Below are 19,435 nucleotides of genomic sequence, written 5' to 3'. Positions count from 1 at the left end.
CCAATATTCCATATTCTAAGACTTTTCAATATTTCTTTTTACTCTTGGAATTTACTCTTGTATATAATGTGAGTTTGGGATCCAATTTAACTTTTTTTTTTTTTTTAAGACAGAGTCTCACTTTTTTGCCCAGGCTGGAGTGCAGTGGTACGATCTTGGCTCACTGCAACCTCTGCCTCCTGGGCTTAAGCGATTCTCCTGCCTCAGCCTCCTAAGTAGCTGGGACTACAGGCATGAGCCACCACACCAGTTAATTTTTGTATTTTTAGTAGAGATTGGATTTCACTATGTTGATCAGGCTAGTCTCAAACTCCTGGCCTCAAGTGATTTACCCACCTCGGCTTCCCAAAGTGCTGAGATTTTAGGCATGAGCCGCCATGCCCAGCCCACAATTTAATTTTTTAGAGAGATAACCAATGTTCTCACACAATTTAAAAAATAATTTATTTTTTGGCCAGCCATGGTGGCTCACACCTGTAATCCCAGAACTTTGGGAGGCCAAGACAGGTGGATTGCCTGAGCTCAGGATTTCGAGGTCAACCTAGGGAACACGGTGAAACCTCGTCTGAAAAAAAAAAAAAAGTTACCCAGGTGTGTAACATGGTGAAACCCCGTCTCTGCCAAAAATACAAAAAATTAGCCGGGTGTGGTGGCAGGTGCCTGTAGTCCCAGCTACTCGGGAGGCTGAGGCAGAAGAATGGCGTGAACCTGGGACGCAGAGCTTGCAGACAGCCGAGATCGCACCACTGCACTCCAGCCTGGATGATAGAGCGAGACTCCGTCTCAAAAAAAAAAAAAAAAAAAAAAAGGTTAGCTAGGTGTGGTGGCACGCACCTGTAGTTCCTCTACTCAGAAGGCTGAGGTGACAGGATCGCTTGAGCTTGGGAGGTGGAGGCTGCAGTGAGCTGAGATTGCACCACCGCACTCCAGCCTGGGTAACAGAGTAAAACAGTTTCAAAATACATGTATATTATTTTTTTCCAGTAATTTATAATATTACTGCAACTTCCTTTTAAGTTTTTGTATATTTGTGGGTGTCTTCTTCTCTTACTATCTACCTAGCGGGCTGGGTGCGGTGGTTCACGCCTGTAATCCCAGCCACTTTGGGAAGCTGAAGCAGGTGGATCACGTGAGACCAGCCTGACCAACATGGAGAAACCCCGTCTCTACTAAAAATCCAAAATTAGCCGGGCGTGGTGGTGCATGCCTGTAATCCCAGCTACTCGGGAGGCTGAGGCAGGAGAATCGCTTGAACTCAGGAGGCGGAAATTGAGGTGAGCCGAGATGGTGCCATTGCACTCCAGCCTGGGCAACAAGAGTGAAACTCCATCTCAAAAATAAAAAATAAATTTGATATGTATATGTGTGTGTGTGTGTGTGTGTGTGTATGTATATATATACACACACACCTAGTTAAGCCTTCAAAATTTCACTTCCCTTCCACATCTGTTTGGCTTGTCTACTAAGATCACAGTTCTAGCTCTTTATAAAAGATCCCTGTAATCCCAGCACTTTGGGGAGACTGAGGTGGGAGGATCACTTGAACCCAGGAGTTTGAGGCTGCAGTGAGCTATGATCGTGCCACTGCAGTCCAGCCTGGGTGACAGAGCAAGATCATGTTTTAAAAAAAATCCCTGCCTTCCTCCAGTTTAGTCAGCAGATCTTCCTTTATTTGTCTTTCACTCTTCTGCTGGTTCTGTCTTGGTAGCACAGTAGAAGCATATTTTATTTTTATTTTTATTTATTTATTTATTTAGAGACGGAGTCTCACTTTGTTGCCCAGACCAGGCTGGCTCAATCTCAGCTCACTGCAACCTCCACCTCCCGGGTTCAAGGGATTCTCCTGCCTCACCCTCCTGAGTAGCTGGGATTACAGGCATGCACCACTACCATGCCCAGCTAATGTTTGTACTTTTAGTGGAGATGGGGTTTCACCATGTTGGCCAGGCTGGTCTCAAACACCGAATCTCAGATGATCCACCCACCTTGGCCTCCCAAAGTGCTGGGATTACAGGCGTGAGCCACTGCGCCCAGCCCAGAAGCATATTTTAAAACACAACCCAGGCCAGGTGCGGTGGCTCACGCCTGTAATCCCAGCACTTTGGGCAGCAGAAGCATGGTGAAACCCTGTCTCTACTAAAAATTAAAAAAGAAAAATTAAAAAAAAAATTGGCTGGGTGTGGTGGCACACACCTGTAATCCCAGCTACTGGGGAGGTTGAGGCATGAGAATCACTTGAGTCCAGGAGGTGGAGGTTGCAGTGAGCCAAGATTGTACCACTGCACTTCAGCCTGGGTGACAGAGTGAGACTCCATCTCAAAAAAATAATAATAATAAAATAAAAAATTAAAAAAAAAGCAAAACCAGGCCGGCCACGGTGGCTCACACCTGTAATCCCAGCACTTTGGGAGGCTGAGGCGGGCAGATCACTTGAGCTCAGGAGTTCAAGACCAGCCTGGCCAACACGGTAAAACCCTGTCTCTACAAAAAATTTAAAAAAAAAAAATCCAGGTGTTGGTGGCTCATGCCTGTAGTCCCAGCTACTCGCCAAGTTGAGGCGGGTGGATTGCTTGAACCTGGGAGGTGGAAGTTGCAATGAGCCAAGATCACGCTGTGCACTCCATGCACTCCAGCCTGGGTGACAAGAGTGAAACCCTGGTGCAAAAAAAAAACCCACAAAAAAACAAAACCAAACAACCCAGGTCCAGGTCCTCCTTGATTTCTCAAGCAAACCTGTTTCTCACAGACAAAAGTTTCAAGGCATAAGCCTGACTGTTTTCTTATCTTATGGGTCTTCATCCAGTTTATCTACCTCCACCTGCAAAGAAGCATATCTCCTATACAATAAGGGCCCTGTTCTTTTCATTTGTTTTCACTAATAAAATATACCTCCATTCTATGGGTAAAGCCAGAGTCTGAGCTCTCCAAATGTTAAACCGTGATCAAAGTTTATGCAATTCACAAAGCAGAGTCAACTTGCCCAACCACAGTGTTGCTGAAAGAGGTATTACAAGCCAGGCGCGGTGGCTCACGCCTGTAATCCCAGCATTTTGGGAGGCCAAGGCGGGTGGATCACCTGAGGTCGGGAGTTCAAGACCAGCCTGACCAACATGGAGAAACCCCTTCTCTACTAAAAATACAAAATTAGCTGGGCATGGTGGCACATGCCTATAATCCCAGCTACTAGGGAGGCTGAGGCAGGAGAATTGCTTGAACCTGGGAGGCGGAGGTTGCGGTGAGCTGAGATCGTGCCATTGCACTCCAGCCTGGGCAACAAGAGTGAAACTCCATCTCAAAAAAAAAAAAAAAGAAAGAAAGAAAGAGGTATTACAGAAAGCAAAAATCTACCCACCGGAGTCTACAGGTTGGTAAACTAAAGTTCTGCCCTTTTTAAGGTAAGCCTTCTCTGGGACAGAAAGACTTTTTCTGCAATAATCGAATCCCTGTCCCACCTGCCTGCTGAGGTCAAGGCTTTACTCACACGAGTTAGGTCAAGGCCTGCCCCAGAGGCCCTTGTACTCAGGCTCTAGCCAGTTAAAATCCTGTGAAACCACTGTAGCTGTCACAGACTGCCTGGGTCAAGAACACACTTGACCCATAATTACCTTTAAGCCTGGAGCCCTGACAACACCAGAAATTTGATCTCCACAGGACTGCCTCTCAAAGTTTTCTAAAGAAAAAAATGTAAATTAACATGTTGGGGTTTCATGGGGCTGATAATTAATTGCACCCTTCTTAGCCTTTCCAAATTCCAAACCCACTGAGAAAAAGGTATATGAATCAGGAAACTAGAGCTCTAGAGTTTTTTTTCTGGATAAGGCTGATTGGAGAAATGCATGCAATTTCCCTCTGGATTAAACTAATTTACCCAGCCACAGGCTGGGTTACTGCAAATGTCTTCCACAGGGACAGGCTCCTCATGGTGAAGGAGGAAAACAGCAGTGTCTAAAGGTCAGGCATAGCAAAAAGAAAAAAAGAGAAAGGGACCAGGCAACAAACTCAGCATCTTCTCCCAAACCCACCATTAGGCAAATCACTCCTCATCTCATGGAGGTACCAGAGAAAGGGATGAGAAGTTTTCCTTCAGTAGCTTCTCTGTTGAAAAGTGGAAGTCCCCTCTCCGCTTATATAAATAAGTGGAGGATAAGTTCCCTTCGAACAGTTGCTTTTGGTTTCAGGATTTGTTTTTGATTCGGTAACTGTAGTCATGGTACTTAGATCACATGATGTGTTTGTTAGAATTCACTGCATTACAAGGCAAAATCAAAGTGGCTAAAGCAACATAGTGAACTCATATTAGTTCAGAGACTGATCCTCCCTCAGGCAAAGCTGGATTCAGGATTTGATTGACATTTACCAGGCCTCTGTTTCTTACCATCTCTAGGCTCTTCTTCTCTCTGTATTGACTTCATTCTCAGGCTGGTTCTTTCCAAGTAGCAGCAAAAATGGCCACCAGGCCAGGCACGGTGGCTCACACCTGTAATCCCAGAACCTTGGGAGGCTGAGTTGGGCAGATCACTTGAGTTCAGGAGTTCAAGACCAGCCTGGCCAACATGGTAAAACCCCATCTTTACTAAAAATACAAAAATCAGCCAGGCATGGTGGCAGCTGCCTGTAATCCCAGCTACTTGGGAGACTGAGGCAGGAGAACAGTTTGAACCCTAGAGGCAGAGGTTGCAGTGAGCCAAGATCGCACTAATGCACTCCAGCCTGGGCAACAGAGCAAGACTCCATCTCAACAATAACAACAACAACAAAAGAAAAGAAAAAAATGGCCATCAGCAGCTCCAAGCTTGCATTCTACCAGTTTAGAAACAAACCTTGGTGATAATTTCTCCCTCCTAACACTTTCAGCAGAATCCCATAATGAAGTTTCCTTGGTCTGGCTTGGGTCATGTGCCTTCTCTCTGGACCCACCACTGCTAGCAACAGAATATAATGCTGTGATTGACCAGACCTAGGCCATGTGTCCATCCTTGGAGTCCTGGTCCAGTTCCACATAAATTGCATGAACCTAGGGGGTGTTGGATTATTCCTCCAAGGAAAATCAAAATACAATAATCAGAGAAGCAGGAGAATTGATTCTAGGGGGGAAAAAACATGACCATCACACAAGACACAAAGCAAGATAAGTTAAATGGAAAGAACAGCCAATGGTTAGTGACTTCGAAGCCAATGGTTAGTGACTTTCAGTGAAGGCATTAAGTGTCGCAGGGATACTTCTCCAGTTCAGCCCAGCTCTGCCTAGCGAGATGAATATATTACTCAGCCCTTTCTTCAGCTTGTTACATGTGATTTCCCAGGTTCTTGTATTCAATAGCATTCACTTGTTAGGTTATTTATTTAGCACCTATTATATGCCAGGCACTATTTTGGACACCATATAAAGTCTTTTTTTTTTTTTTCTTTTTTAGACAAGCCCTCACTGTTGCCCAGCCTGGAGTACAGTGGTATGATCACAGCTCATGGCAACCTCCACCTCCCCTGGCTCAGGTGATTCTCCCACCTCAGCCTCTTGAGTAGGACTACAGGTGTATGCCACCACACCTGGCCAGTTTTTGGGTTTTTTTTTTTTTTCTTTGTACAGACAGGGTCTCATTATATTGTCCAGGCTGGTCTTGAACTCCTGGCTTCAAGTGATCCTCCTGTCTTGTTCTCCCAAAATACTGGAATTACAGGTGTGAGCCACTGCACCTGGCCTAAAGTCATGAATAAAATAGACAAAATTTCCTGCTCTCGTGGCATTTATCATTTAGTCAGGGAGGAGACAAACATTTAACAAAATAAGTAAGCACTATGTGTTATGAAGAAAAATGCAGATGGCACTGTTGGGTGATTTAAATAGGTGATCAGGCCAGGCGTGGTGGCTCACGCCTGTAAAATCCAGCACTTTGGGAGGCCGAGGCAGATAGATCACGAGGTCAGGAAATCGAGACCATCCTGGTCAACATGGTGAAACCCCGTCTCTACTAAAACACACACAAAAAATTAGCCAGGCATGGTGACGCGCCTGTAGTCCCAGCTACTCGGGAGGCTGAGGCAGGGGAATCACCTGAACGCGGGAGGTGGAGGTTGCAGTGAACCAAGATCACGCCACTGCACTCTAGCCTGGCCACAGAGCGAGACTCTGTCTCAAAAAAACAAAACAAACAATAACAAAAAAAGAAAACAGGTGATCAGACAAGAGGATGCAGGCCAGGTGTGTGGTGGCTCATGCCTGTAATCCCAGCACTTTGGGAGGCTGAGGTGGGCAGATCACTTGAGGCCAGGAGTTTGAGACCAGCCTGGCCAACATGATAAAACCCTGTCTCTACTAAAAATACAAAAATTAGCCAGGCGTGGTGGCGCACGCCTGTAGTCTCAGCTAGGGGGCTGAGGCAGGAGAATCACTTGAATCCGGGAGGTAGAGGTTGCAGTGAGCTGAGATCGCACTGCTGCACTCCAGCCTGGGCAACATTGTGAGACTCTGTCTCAAAAAAAAAAAAACACAAAAAGAGAAGAGGATGCGGATGCAGTCAAAACACATGGTACGTGCTTAATCCATGGACTCCATCGCTCTTATTCTTGTTACTATCATTACCACTATTATTATTTGGCATATTAAAGGCATTTGGTGACCCTTTGCTGTCTCCAGCATTAAGTAGCCTCGGTTCATCATATAAGACCCCCTGCATCAGGTCCTAAATTATTATTTTTATTTTTTTGAGACAGTCTCACTCTATCGCCCAGGCTGGAATGCAGTGGTGCGAACTCAGCTCACTGCAACCTCTGCCTCCTGGGTTCAAGCGATTCTCCTGCCTCAGCCTCCCTATTAGCTGGGATTACAGGCACGGGTCACCATGCTTAGCTAATTTTTTCTGTATTTTTTAGCAGAGACAGGGTTTCACCATGTTGGCCAGGATGGTCTCGATTTCTTGACCTCGTGATCTGCCCGCCTCAGCCTCCCAAAGTGCTGGGATTATAGGAATTTTTTGATTTTTTGTTAAGAAGAGGTCTCACTGTGGTGCCCAGGCTGGTCTTGAACTCCTGGACTCGAGCAATCCTCCTGCCTCGGCCTCCCACAAGTGCTGGGATTACAGGCATGAGCCACCATGCCTGACCATATTCACCCTTTTAAAGTGTACAGTTCAGCGGTTATTCATATATTTATAAACTTGTGCAACCATTGCCACTATCTAATTCCGGAATATTTTCATCACTCCAAATAGAAACCCTGTACCCATGAGCAGTCACTCCCCATTTTCCCTCCCCCAAGTCCCTGGCAACCACTAATCTACTTTCTGTCTCTATGGATTTGCCTATTCTGGACATTTCATATAAATGGAATCATACAATATGTGGTATTTCGTGTCTGACTTCTTAAAATACTGATTTTGTTTGTTTTGGAAATGGGGTTTCACTACGTTGTCCAGGGTGGAGTGCAGTAGCAATTCACAAGCTTCATCGTGACACTCTATAGCCTTAGTCTCCCAAGTAGCTAGGACTACAGGCACTTGCCACCTTGCCCAGCTCTTAACCCTGCCTTTAGCCCCACCTGTTTTTTTTTTTTTTTTTTTTTTTTGAGACATGCTCTCACTCTGTCGCCTGGACTGGAATGCAGTGGCATGATCTTGGCTCACCGCAACCTCCACCTCCCAGGCTCAAGTGATTCTCTTGCCTCAGCTTCCCGAGTAGCTGGGATTACAGGTGCACGCCACTACTGCCCAGCTAATTTTTGTATTTTTAGTAAAGATGGGGTTTCACCATGTTGGCCAGGCTGGTCTTGAACCCCGGACCTCAAGTGATCCACCTTGGCCTCCCTAAGTGCTCAGATTACAGGCGTGAGCCACTGCACCTGGCCCAGCCCCGCCATTTATTATTCATTTTTCAAATCCTAAGGTTGTATTGCTCTTCTCCAATCGCATTCTGCATTCATTGCATATCCTTTTCCTCCTCTTGAGCTGGTTATGCCGCATGACAGACAGACTTGTCTGTCCATTCAGGCCTCTCACAACTGTCATGTCTTTGTGAAGTGTCGTAGGTGTTCTCTAACCCCAGAGGGTCTCATTTCCCTTTCCCAGACCCCTCCTTTATTTCAGCTGGTGGTGCTTATTATTATTTTATTTAGTTACTTTGAGCCAAAGTCTGGCTGTGTTGCCCTAGCTGGAGTGCAGTGGCATGATCTCGGCCTATTGGAACCTCTACTTCCCAGGTTCAAGCGATTCTCCTGCCTTAGCCTCCCACCTAGCTGGGATCACAGGCGTGCACCACCATTCCCAGCTAATTTTTGTATTTTTAGTAGACCCCGGGTTTGACCATGTTGGCCAGGCTGGTCTCAAACTTCTGACCTCAAGTGATCCACCCCACCCCCCTTGGCCTCCCGAAGTGCTGGGATTACAGGCATTAACCACCACTCCCAGTCTATTATTATTATTTTAATACATTTACTTAATTTTAACCTTCCTGCTGCACTGTGACTGCCACAAAATCACCATTTTTAAAAATCCTTAGCCTATAGCCTTTAGCATAATAAGTGCTCAACAAATATTTGCTCATTTGCATGGCATTGCTGTAACACAGTGGCTCCAAGTCGGGGACAATTTTGTCCCCTAGGGGACATCTGGCAATATCTGGAGACAGTTTTGGTTGTCCCGGGGGCGTGGAGGTGGCATTCTTCTGGCATCTAGTGGGTAGAGGCCAGGGACGCTGCTAAGCCCCCTCCAATGCATGCACAGGACAGCCCTCACAGCAAAGAATCATCCTGCCTAAAATGTCAATAGTGTCAAGCTTGAGAAACCTTGCCATAAGCTAATTAGTGCTCATTGTGAATAGGTTAGTAAAAAGAAACCCAAAGAGGTCAATGTACTAGTCTGGCAGAAAATCTCACTAGGAAATGTCATGCCTTCTTTTTTGTTTGTTTGTTTTTTTGTTTGAGGAGCAGAGGGTGACTTTGGTGCAAAGCTCTTTCCTAATGTCATAGAGGTGCCCTGGGAGCCCAGATGTATTTTCACCACACTTGTTCACCTTTAAGAGTGGCAACTGACCTCTCAGGAATCCTTGAAGTGCCAGGAATGTAACTCTGTTAAGGAAGAAAACTCAGGCCTTTTTAAGTCCAGCAAAATGTCAAATGTGAATTGTGTTCCTGGGAGAGGGAAGGGGAAGGGAGGTGTTTTATACAGTATCCTCTCCTGGCTTCCCCCATGGTGATGAAACTTCAGAGCTGGCTCTGGAATAAATGATTCAAGGGAACCCGAGGCCCTATCTCCTGTTCTTTTAAAACTTGCAAAGGAGTTTTGAGAAGGATTCTGTTCGCCACATGCTTCTGTGGGCAACTCATTTGCAGGAAACTCACTTGTGGGAAATTCATTTGCCGGAACTCAAGGCACTGGTATCACTTAATCATAAAAACAGCGGCCCCATCGGAGCAGAAGTTACTGGCTTTAGAGTCACATCTTAGGTTCCTACTCATCCCATCAAACCGGTTCTTGTGACTGACACGGAAATTAGGTAATATATGCCCTGAAAAGGAAAAGTAGGAGCAGTCTGAAGGAGTTTGGAAATAGGGTTGACATGCTATTTTAAAAAGTTTGTCCTTGGGGTAGAATTACCTGCCAGGCTGACTGGGATCTGGTAGTGGTGTGTATACTTGAAAGAGCTACCTTTAGCACAGCTGGCAGAAATATAAATGCCAAGTAGAGGATTCCGAGAGGCACTACCCCCTCTTCTGGGAACTCTCCAATTCTTGCGCCCTTAAAAAAAAGCAAGGTGTGAATGCATTATTGTCATTACTATGCCATTTATCCAGTAAATGCACATTTTCTGGGTTCTGTATATTTGACAAAATGCCACTAGGTGAAGTCATTTCTTCAGTCCAATTTTGATGAAAGCCCTTAAAGACAGAAACATATAGAGAGTACTTGGCACACTGTGAACTGCAAAAGTGTTTAATGATGACAGTAATTAGGATAACAGAATAATGTGTGTTGAGTTGATAGTTGGCAGCATTTAAAATATATTAAGAAAGCATAAAAAAGGACCATTTAAAAATAAGGTGGGAATCCCCAAAGTAACAATGGTCTTGTCAAAAGTGAACTGGAAAAAGACTGCTGTTTCTGAGAAATACATGTTTCAATCAAACTAAAAATTACTCTAAATTGGATTACTTGCCCCAAAGCTCATTTTCTGTTGTTTGTGAACCCCACTCACTCACTCATTCCTGTATTCAGCAAACATTACTTTCTTTTATCATTTGTGGTTCTTATTCCATTATTCCTTCTTTTTTTTTTTTTTTTTGAGATGGAGTCTAGCTCTGTCTCCCAGACTGGAATGCAGTGGCGCTATCTCGGCTCACTGCAACCTCTGCCTCCCAGGTTCAAGCGATTCTCCTGTCTCAGCCTCCTGAGTAGCTGGGATTACAAGCGTTTGTCACCAAGTCCAGGTAATTTTTTTTTTTTTGTATTTTCAGTAGAGACCACGTTGGCCAGGCTGGTGTCGAACTCCTAACCTCAAGTGATCTGCCCACCTTCGCCTTCCAGAGTGCTGGGATTACATGTGTGAGCCACCACACCCAGCCTATTATTCCTTCTTTTATTCCACAGACATTTACACATTCTCCTACTGTGTGCTAGGCATTGCTTTAGATTCTAATAATTCAGCAGCAAATGATCCTTGTCCTTGGGAAACTTAGAATCTAGTGAAATATTCATTCATTCTTTCATTCATTCACACATTTACTGTGTGCTTACGTCTTCTGGGGATATAGCAACAGAAAACACAGGACCCTCAGATAAACGAATTACATTCTAGAGGGTAGAAGGGAAAGCAAGGGCAAAGGTCTTGAGGCCCTGTGAGCATGGCTAGAGGCCAGTTAGCAAAAGGGACATGACACCACTTGTGTCCCCTCCCACTCCGATAGGGACACATAACATTTTCTCAATTTTTCCTAAAAGACTGTACAAAAAGTCTCTTCTTTCCAAACAGTTTGCCGGCCTAAATCCTTCCAGTATATTACTTGGGGAGGTGTCACTAGATCTGTGTACCTCTGTTTCTCATTATGTGACTCCATTCTGGTTTCTTGCAGGTTTTTGTTTAAAGGAATGGTGGCGTTATTTATTTAAAACAGGCTTTAAAAGATACGGTTAAAACAGGGGAGAAAACCCTCACGTGGCCCACCTACAATTCCTACTAACTTAACACAGGTCCCGGGTTTGGGGAATCCTCCTAGGTCCTAAATCTTTGGCAGCCAAGTCAAAAGTGACTACGACTCCGGGACTATAATTCCCAGGAGACACTGCGTTCGCACTCTCTGCGCATGCTCAATCTTGGTGACTACATAAGGCTGAAAGCCCGAGGGGCGGGGCTTGGGGGGGGCTGAGCGTTGAATCGGGGCGGGGCTAGGGGCAGGGCCAGGGAGGGGGCGGTGCTGCCGGCGCCGCCCGGAACACGCTAGTGGAGCGGAAGATGGCGGCGGCAGCTGCGGCTGCAGCCGGGACCTCAGTTGGGCTGAGGCGGAGAAGCCGCCGGCTCTGACCTCGCTCTGGCTCCGGTGCGCGCGGCTGAGCGTGTGCGAGGCCCCGCGCGTCGGGCAGGGGCGGCGGCGGCCACTGCGCGCCGCCCTGAGGAGCGCCCCATCGGCGGCGCGACTGCGGCTGAGGAGAGAGCCGGCTCCGGGCCTCCGCGTCCTCCTGCTCCCCCGGCCCCCCGCCTCCTCGGGGGGGCGGCGGCGGCGATGTTCTCGGTCCTCTCGTACGGGCGCCTGGTGGCCCGCGCCGTGCTCGGCGGCCTCTCGCAGACCGACCCTAGGGCCGGCGGCGGCGGCGGCGGCGACTACGGGCTGGTGACGGCCGGCTGCGGCTTCGGCAAGGACTTCCGTAAGGGCCTTCTCAAGAAGGGCGCGTGCTACGGGGACGACGCGTGCTTCGTGGCCCGACACCGTTCCGCGGACGTGCTGGGTGAGTCCCCGGCCCGGTTCCCTCGCCCCAGCCTCGGATCCGCCTCCCGGGGACTCCCCGCGCGGGGCTTCCCCAGTTCCTCCCGGCGGCGAAAGGAGCCAGAGCGCTCACATGGAGGGAGCGCTTACTATGCGCCAGGCGCCGTGCCAAGCGCTCCGAGGCGCGTTTTCCTCTTGAACGACCCCCATTTTAGAGAGGAGGAAACTGAGGCCCACAGCGGTCAAGTCGTGTGCTCAAGGTCACAACCCGAGAGTGTGACCGGTCTGTCCGAGTCCAGAACCACACTCTCGGTCTCACTCGGCCGTGCCAGCCCTGGGCGACCTCGTCCCCTTCCTGGGCGACACCTGCAGGCTCCTAACCTCGCTCTGGTTCCCTCTCGCGTGTCCCGGGGATCCTTGCCTCTTCGCGTGCTCCCGACACCACACAGCCCGGCCCAGGCTGTGGGATCGGGCAGTCGTGAACCCCCAGACAGCCCGGCCGTGTTATTTCGCCGCCTTGATGGTGACCAAATCTTCACCCTTTTCGCAGTCTGGCTGTGGGGGCTGCTGGCTTGGCGAAGAAACCCTCACAGCGTGTTCTCCCAAATTGATCTTGTCCACTTGCGGTCACTTGGGGGTTGGCAGAGTCGCCTTAATCCAAAATAGAATGGTCGAACCTACTTGTAGACTGCAGCCGGGAAAGCTTTGAGATTGGTCACAGCCTTTTCAGGCCACAGGTGCTCCCTGAGGCCTATTCCAGTTATACCTTTGGGGGGTGGGAGACCAGGGAGAGAGCTGGCAGAAAGGGCTAAATATAATTCACAAGCAGTCAGGAACTTTATCATAATGTACGCCTTAGGAGATTTTGTGTATGCTATGGGATACTGTGCCGTTAAAACTCTGAATGAATAAAGCACTCGCTTTGAAGTTGAAGGACGTGTTGTCATTGAACTTGGGTTCAAATGTCACTTTGATTTCCCTTCCCAGGTGAGACTAAGTTTTTGGTTACTTTAAATTTCATATGCTGAGGCAGAGTTTGGCATTGGAACAAATGGTTCTGTAACTTTTTTATGACAGTAATTATTTTTTAATCTGATCTCAGAATAATTGCCTAGTATCTTTGGTTCTACCACATGTAGTGTTTGTGAACATGGGAATGGAAAGGTTGTTCTCAGTTTAATTTATGAATGACCCCATTATCTGGGTTGAAGAAAAAGCATTTAATATTTAGGCAACGCTATTGATATTCACGTGAGAGAGACTTAGAAAGGTCCTGCAGCTTGCAGATTGAAATTGTACAAATCCACCCTGAAGTCAGCTGTCAATAGCTATCTTTTCCCTGATACATTTAGAAGTGCCTCACTCAGTGAGCTTGTGACCTGTGCTGCTTTTGTTTAGTTTTGTTTTGTTTTAGACGGCAGGCTGGAGTACAGTGGTGCAATCTCGGCTCACTGCAACCTCCGCCTCCTGGGTTCAAGCGATTCTCCTGCTTCAGCCTCCCGAGTAGCTTGGATTATAGGCGCCCACCACCATGTCCAGCTCAGTTTTGTATTTTTAGTAGAGATGGGGTTTCACTGTGTTGGCCAGGCCGGTCTCGAACTCCTGAACTTGTGATTGGCCTTCTGTTCGCCTCGGCCTCCCAAAGTGCTGGGATTACAAGTGTGAGCCCGGCCCCTGTGTTGCTTTTTAAAGTTTCGTTCATAACATAAGATAGGGGATAATGAGCCTCTAAGGTTCACCTTATAAATCTGTATGCTGGGCTAGGCGTGGTGGCTCATGCCTGTAATCCCAGCACTTTGGGAGGCTGAAGTGGGTGGATCACCAGGTCAGGAGTTCAAGACCAGACAGACCAATATGGTGAAGCCCTGTCTTTACTAAAAATACAAAAATTAGCCAGGCGTGGTGGCGCGCGCCTGTAGTCTCAACTTCTCAACAGGCTGAGGCGGGAGAATCACTTGAACCAGGGAGGCAGAGGTTGCAGTGAGCCAAGATTGTGCCACTGCACTCCAGCCTGGGCGACAGCGAGACTCCCTCTCAAAAAAAAAAAAAAAAGAAAATCTGTATGCGGCTTTTGTGGAAGATCTGTGACTTGATTGATGATTTGTGGAGTATTTAAATGTGTCAAATCCGATATTGAAGCTTGATTTTAAAATTTTAGAAGGCTAGGCCGGGCATGGTGGCTCACGCCTATAATCCCAGCACTTTGGGAGGCCGAGGTGGGCGGATCACCTGAGGTCAGGAGTTGCAGACCAGCCTGGCCAACATGGCGAAACCCATCTCTACTAAAAGTACAAAAATTAGCCAGGAGTGGTGGCACATGCCTGTAATCCCAGCTACTAGGGAGGCTGAGGCAGGAGAATTGCTTGAACTTGGGAGATGGAGGTTGTAGTGAGCCGAGATCGCACCACTGCACTCCAGCCTGGGTAACAGAGCAAGACTTGGTCTCAAAAAAAAAAAAAAAAGCAATATGATACAACAAAATTTTGGAAGGCTACCTTCTCAATGGAGTGGGATATTTACAAGAGATGGGATTTTGGTCAAACCCATTCTAAAAAAGTATAAACGTAATTTCATGCCCTAGACATCCTGATGGAAATCCAGCGAACTTTGATGCTCAGCTTTGCCACTTAGTAGCTATGTGATATGTGGTCTTGGGCAGAGCCTCTCTTGAGTCTCCTTTTCTTTATCTGGACTAGGGGATGAAGGGAATGGACGACCTGACCCTTAGTGACTACAGCTTCCGACCGTCATCTCATATTTCCTTTTGTTATTTTCTTTTTTTTGGTGGTGGGGGGGTGGTACGGAGTTCCGCTCTTGTTGCCCAGGCTGGAGTGCAATGGCACCATCTCAGCTCACTGCAACCTCCATCTCCCGGGTTTAAGCGATTCCCCCCTGCCTCAGCCACCTGAGTAGCTGGGATTACAGGCGTGCGCCACCACACCCGGCTAATTTTTGTATTTTTAGTAGAAACAGGGTTTCATCTTGTTGGCCAGGCTGGACTCGAACTCCTGACCTCAGGTGATCCACCTGCCTTGGCCTCTCAAAGTGCTGGGATTACAGGCATGAACCACCACGCCCGGCCCATATTTTCCTTTTGCTTTGAATAGATGGCACCCTTTGTTGTTCTGCACCTTAAATGACAGGTGTCATGGGCACCTTTGGTAGATGCCTGTTTTGTGTGTAGCACTAAACCAGTGGTTTTTAGCTTTCCTTGGTTCACAACCCCTGAGGATCTTTGTCCAAGAGATTTCTCCTCAGGACCCTGTGCGCAGAGATAAAATTTTGCATAGGCTCTTAGGAACTTTGCTGACTCTGTGACTCCTCTAATACCACCTAGAGGTCCATGCATAGGAATCAGATCAAGAACCCCAGCTCTGTACCCTTCTTGAAGGGAATGCCAGTAGACACAGTCAGATAGTGGTTGCTGATGTAACCAAAGGGTGGTTGTTAGCCATGTTTGACAAAGATCAAGCGTGCACATATGCAAATGGTAGGGGATAGGGGAAGTGAAGGACAGGTTCTCCAGGACTGTCCTGTTATGGAGGAGCTCTTCCGGACGGCAGTCTTGGGAGCCACCTGAAATAACTTCATGAGTTGGCCTCATTTGATCCTTGGCTGTCCTGAACCAGTTCATATGATGGTGACTTCTATTTTATTGATACTGTAAAAGGTGATGACTTTTTTTTTTTTGAGACAGAGTCTTGCTCTGCTGCCCAGGCTGGAGTGCAGTGGTGCGATTTCGGCTCACTGCAACCTCTGCCTCCCAGGTTCAAACGATTCTCGTTCCTCAGCCTTCCAAGTAGCTGGGACTACAGGCATGTGCCACCAGGCCTGGCTAATTGTTTGTATTTTTTTTAGTAGAGACGAGGTTTTGCCACGTTGCCCAGGCTGGTGTCGAACTCCTGACCTCATGTCATCCACCTGCCTCAGCCTTCCAAAGTGCTAGGATTACAGGTGTGAGCCACGGTGTCTGGCTAAGGTGATGACTTTCAGTGACTCTTTAATACTGCTGTCTACTCTAGAGTTTGGAGTTACAAACTGAATTACATTAAAAGGCTGTGTTGAGTAATAACGTTACATTGAACTTAAGTGCTTTTTGAACCTTTTGGTTCTGTAGATAATTAATTTTCTTTGAATTGACACTGTATTTATTACTGAGTATCTGTGTAACCGATTATTTACTGTGGTCATCTAGGACTCCTTGACTGGATTGAAAACTGTTTCTTTCTTTTTATATGAGAAAGAGAAAGCTTTGTTTCTTTAACTTAAAGTTTATCTGTCCTATTAGTCATGCAGTGACTAATAGTACTTGGTGCTTCACAACATTTTGTATAGTCCCCACTGGATTTCTTTTTGGAAGAACCAACTATAGTGGGTGTGGTGAGACATAGGAACCACTCCTATCATTCTCTGGAAAATTGACAAAGGTGCTTTCTCTTTACTAGGTCCAACAGGAGTAAACCAGTACTAGCGGGAGCTATGTACACTTTTCTTGTTCCTTCTTCCCTGTGGCAAATTCCAAGTTCTCTTATTACTCTATATGGCATGGCTTCCTAGGTGCACAAAAATATGAGAACTGCATGGTGTAATAGCTGGGCTTCCCACAGCCTTGATGCTACTTAACAATAGAATCAAAGACTGTTGAGAATTGTAACACTTAGAAACCTTGGAGTCTAGTTTTTTTCACCTCACTGATGAGAAAACAGGCCTCCAGAGAGTCAGATGACTTCCCCAAGGTTACTCTACTAGTTACGGGAACTGAGGTTGACACCTATCTCAGTCTCTTAACTGAGACTGTCTTTCCCAGCCCTCTCCCCGTTAGACTACTGGTCAGGTTTTCTTGATGATATATGTGAATTAAAAACCAGTCAGTCTCCTGATACTTTTGTCCTTCGAATGCTTTTCCTGGGTGTGTGTATGTGTGTGTGTTTATAACTTCTTTATTCACTCTGACTCATAACTGAAGTGCAACAAAAACTCCTCTGCATGCTAAACCACAGTTTACAGAAACCACTTATTTTAAAAATGGCAGCCTGGTCTGTGCCATATAAAATTTGACCTCTGAATATTGAGTTGTAAAGTATTTATTATGAAACTGTGGGATGTTTATTTAAGCTTGGTTAAACTTGAAGCCTAAAAATGAAATTAAAATAATTTCATATCCCAGCCTTTGGATCTGATTTTGATCGTGGTCAGGATTTTGAAGTGTTTTTGTGAGTAATGTCTGTCTTAAAAGTGGTTGTCTTAAGGTATAAAGATCGTGTGAACAAAATTAAGATCTAAGTTCTATTTAGGAAGTGAATGGATGAGGTAGAATTTGGTGTTCTCAAACAGTGATGATCATTTTAATATACTTATAGAACCTCTATTCTGAAAGTGAGTTGTCCATTTAAAAAAGTAGTCACCTTGAGAGTGTGTGTGCCCGCTAACATCAGTCTTTCAAGAAGTCCTCGTTGGAATTTTCCTCAGCTAGATTTCAAGCCATGTCAGGACACCAGTCTCATTATATTACCATAATTTTCTTTCTTTTCTTTTTTTTTTAAATTTTATTTTAAGTTCCAGGATACATGTGCAGGATGTGCCATAATTTTCTTTCTTTTTTTTTTTTTTGAGACAGAGTCTCGCTCTGTCGCTCAGGCTGGAGTGCAGAGGTCGGATCTCAGCTCACTGCAAGCTCCACCTCCCAGGTTCACCCCATTCTCCTGCCTCAGCCTCCCGAGTAGCTGGGACTACAGGCGCCCGCCACCTCGCCCAGCTAGTTTTTTGTATTTTTTAGTAGAGACAGGGTTTCAGCGTGTTAGCCAGGATGGTCTCCATCTCCTGACCTCGTGATCCACCCGTCCCGGCCTCCCAAAGTGCTGGGATTACAGGCTTGAGCCACCGCGCCCCGCCCATAATTTTCTTAAAGTCAGATTCCAGCTTCATCTACCTGTTGATAGCAAATATGACCTTGAGTGAATTTTTTTTTTTTTTTTTTTTTTTTTTTTGAGACAGAGTCACGCTCTTGTGCCCAGGCTGGAGAGCAGTGGCGCGATTTTGGCTCACTGCAACCTCCGCCTCCCAAGTAGCTGGGATTACAGGCGCCCACCATTATACCTGGCTAATTTTTGTATTTTTAGTAGAGATGGAGTTTCACCATGTTGGCCAGGCTAGTCTCAAACTCCTGACCTCAGGCGATCCACCTGCCTTTGCCTCCCACAGTGCTGGAATTACAGGCGTGAGCCGCGCGCCCAGCCCCTTGAGTGAATTTTTAAAAACTGATATGTATAATTCACATTCCATAGCATGTATCCTTTTAAAGTGTACAGTTCAGTAGTTTTTACATTCACAGAGTTGTACAGCCGCTGCCACTATCTAGTTCCAGAATGTTTTTCATCACCCCCCAAGAAACCCCCTATCCATTAGCAGTCACTCCCCATCCCCCAGTCCCTGGCAACAGAAACTAGATTCTGTGGATTTGTGTTTGAGACATTTCATACAAATGGATCATGTAATATGTGGCCTTTCCCTTAGCATGTTTTCCCTTAGCATGTTTTCAGAGTTGATCCATGTTGGAGCATGTGTCAGTACTTCCTCCCTTTTTATGACTGAATAATGTTCCATTGTATGAATATACCACATTTTGTTGATCCATTCATCTGTTGATGGGGCCACTGAATTGTTTCCACTTTGGGCTGCTGTGAATAGTACTAAGCACATTTGTGTACAAGCTTTTGTATGGACATATGTTTTTAATTTGAGGGGATATATACGTAGGAGTAGAATTGCTGGGTCATATTGTAACCTTGTTTTACTTTGTGAGAAATATAGCTCTTTTTTTATGTAGTTATATGGTATTAATATACATATAATTACTTTATATAAGAGAAAATATTTTTAAAATTGCAGTAATCAAATATATAAATTCTGAGATCAGTCGGTGTTTTAAATATGCCTGATTTCATAATGAGCTGTGTGCTTCCAAGAGAATTGTGGAATATTAATAAGGAAGTGTGACTGGGTTTAGTAAAAGAGCCGTCTAGGACTAATGAAATAGCAGGGTTTAGGAAGCCACTGACTAGTGGCTTTCTGACTATTCTGAGTGTTCTTTCATTCTGTAATACGTAAGATTACAGGGTTGATAGATAGAGGTTTGCTGTTTGCTTTTTAAACTTCTGTTCCTTGATATTTTTCTCATTTTGCTATATAGGTGTATTGCAGTTTTTATAAGGTACTTATAAGGTACCTTTATTTTTGAAGTCATTTCCTCATTTGTTATAGCTTCAGAGCTACTTTTCCTTTCTTCACAACTGTTTTGAGATTTTTCTAGCTTAGTTTAAAATTTTCCTAACTTACAGTTTATCTCTCAATTTCTTAATCTCTTCAAAGGATTCTGGTTGAATCCTTCTGTAGTGCAAGTAATTGAATTTTAGAAGCATAACTGTTTACTTTTTATAAGTGCCTTTTTAAAGGAGGTTTTACATTGTAGCAGAAGGTAGATTACAGATGGAAGCTGTTGTGGAGGTTTCTTTTTTTTTTTTTTTTTTT

At 45.8% G+C, this 19,435-nt stretch overlaps 1 protein-coding gene across 2 annotated transcripts in view; it reads left to right on the top strand.

Moving 5' to 3' along the window:
- Window positions 1–11,426: 11,426 nt before the first annotated feature.
- The window catches only part of PPTC7 (protein phosphatase targeting COQ7), a 49,108-nt gene continuing 41,099 nt past the window's right edge, over window positions 11,427–19,435 (top strand). For both annotated transcript variants that reach the window (XR_012420631.1, XM_005572241.4), the window contains exon 1: window positions 11,427–11,930. Coding sequence is in view for 1 of the 2 variants with exons in the window: in XM_005572241.4 (XP_005572298.1) it covers window positions 11,708–11,930 (223 nt within the window). In the remaining variant the exon portion in view is untranslated. The remainder of the gene's footprint in view (window positions 11,931–19,435) is intronic.

This window comes from Macaca fascicularis, chromosome 11 (assembly GCF_037993035.2).
Source record: "Macaca fascicularis isolate 582-1 chromosome 11, T2T-MFA8v1.1".
In the NCBI taxonomy this organism is placed as follows: domain Eukaryota; kingdom Metazoa; phylum Chordata; class Mammalia; order Primates; family Cercopithecidae; genus Macaca; species Macaca fascicularis.
Note: the sequence above shows the minus strand (reverse complement) of the source record. Positions and strands in the feature narration are given on the sequence as shown.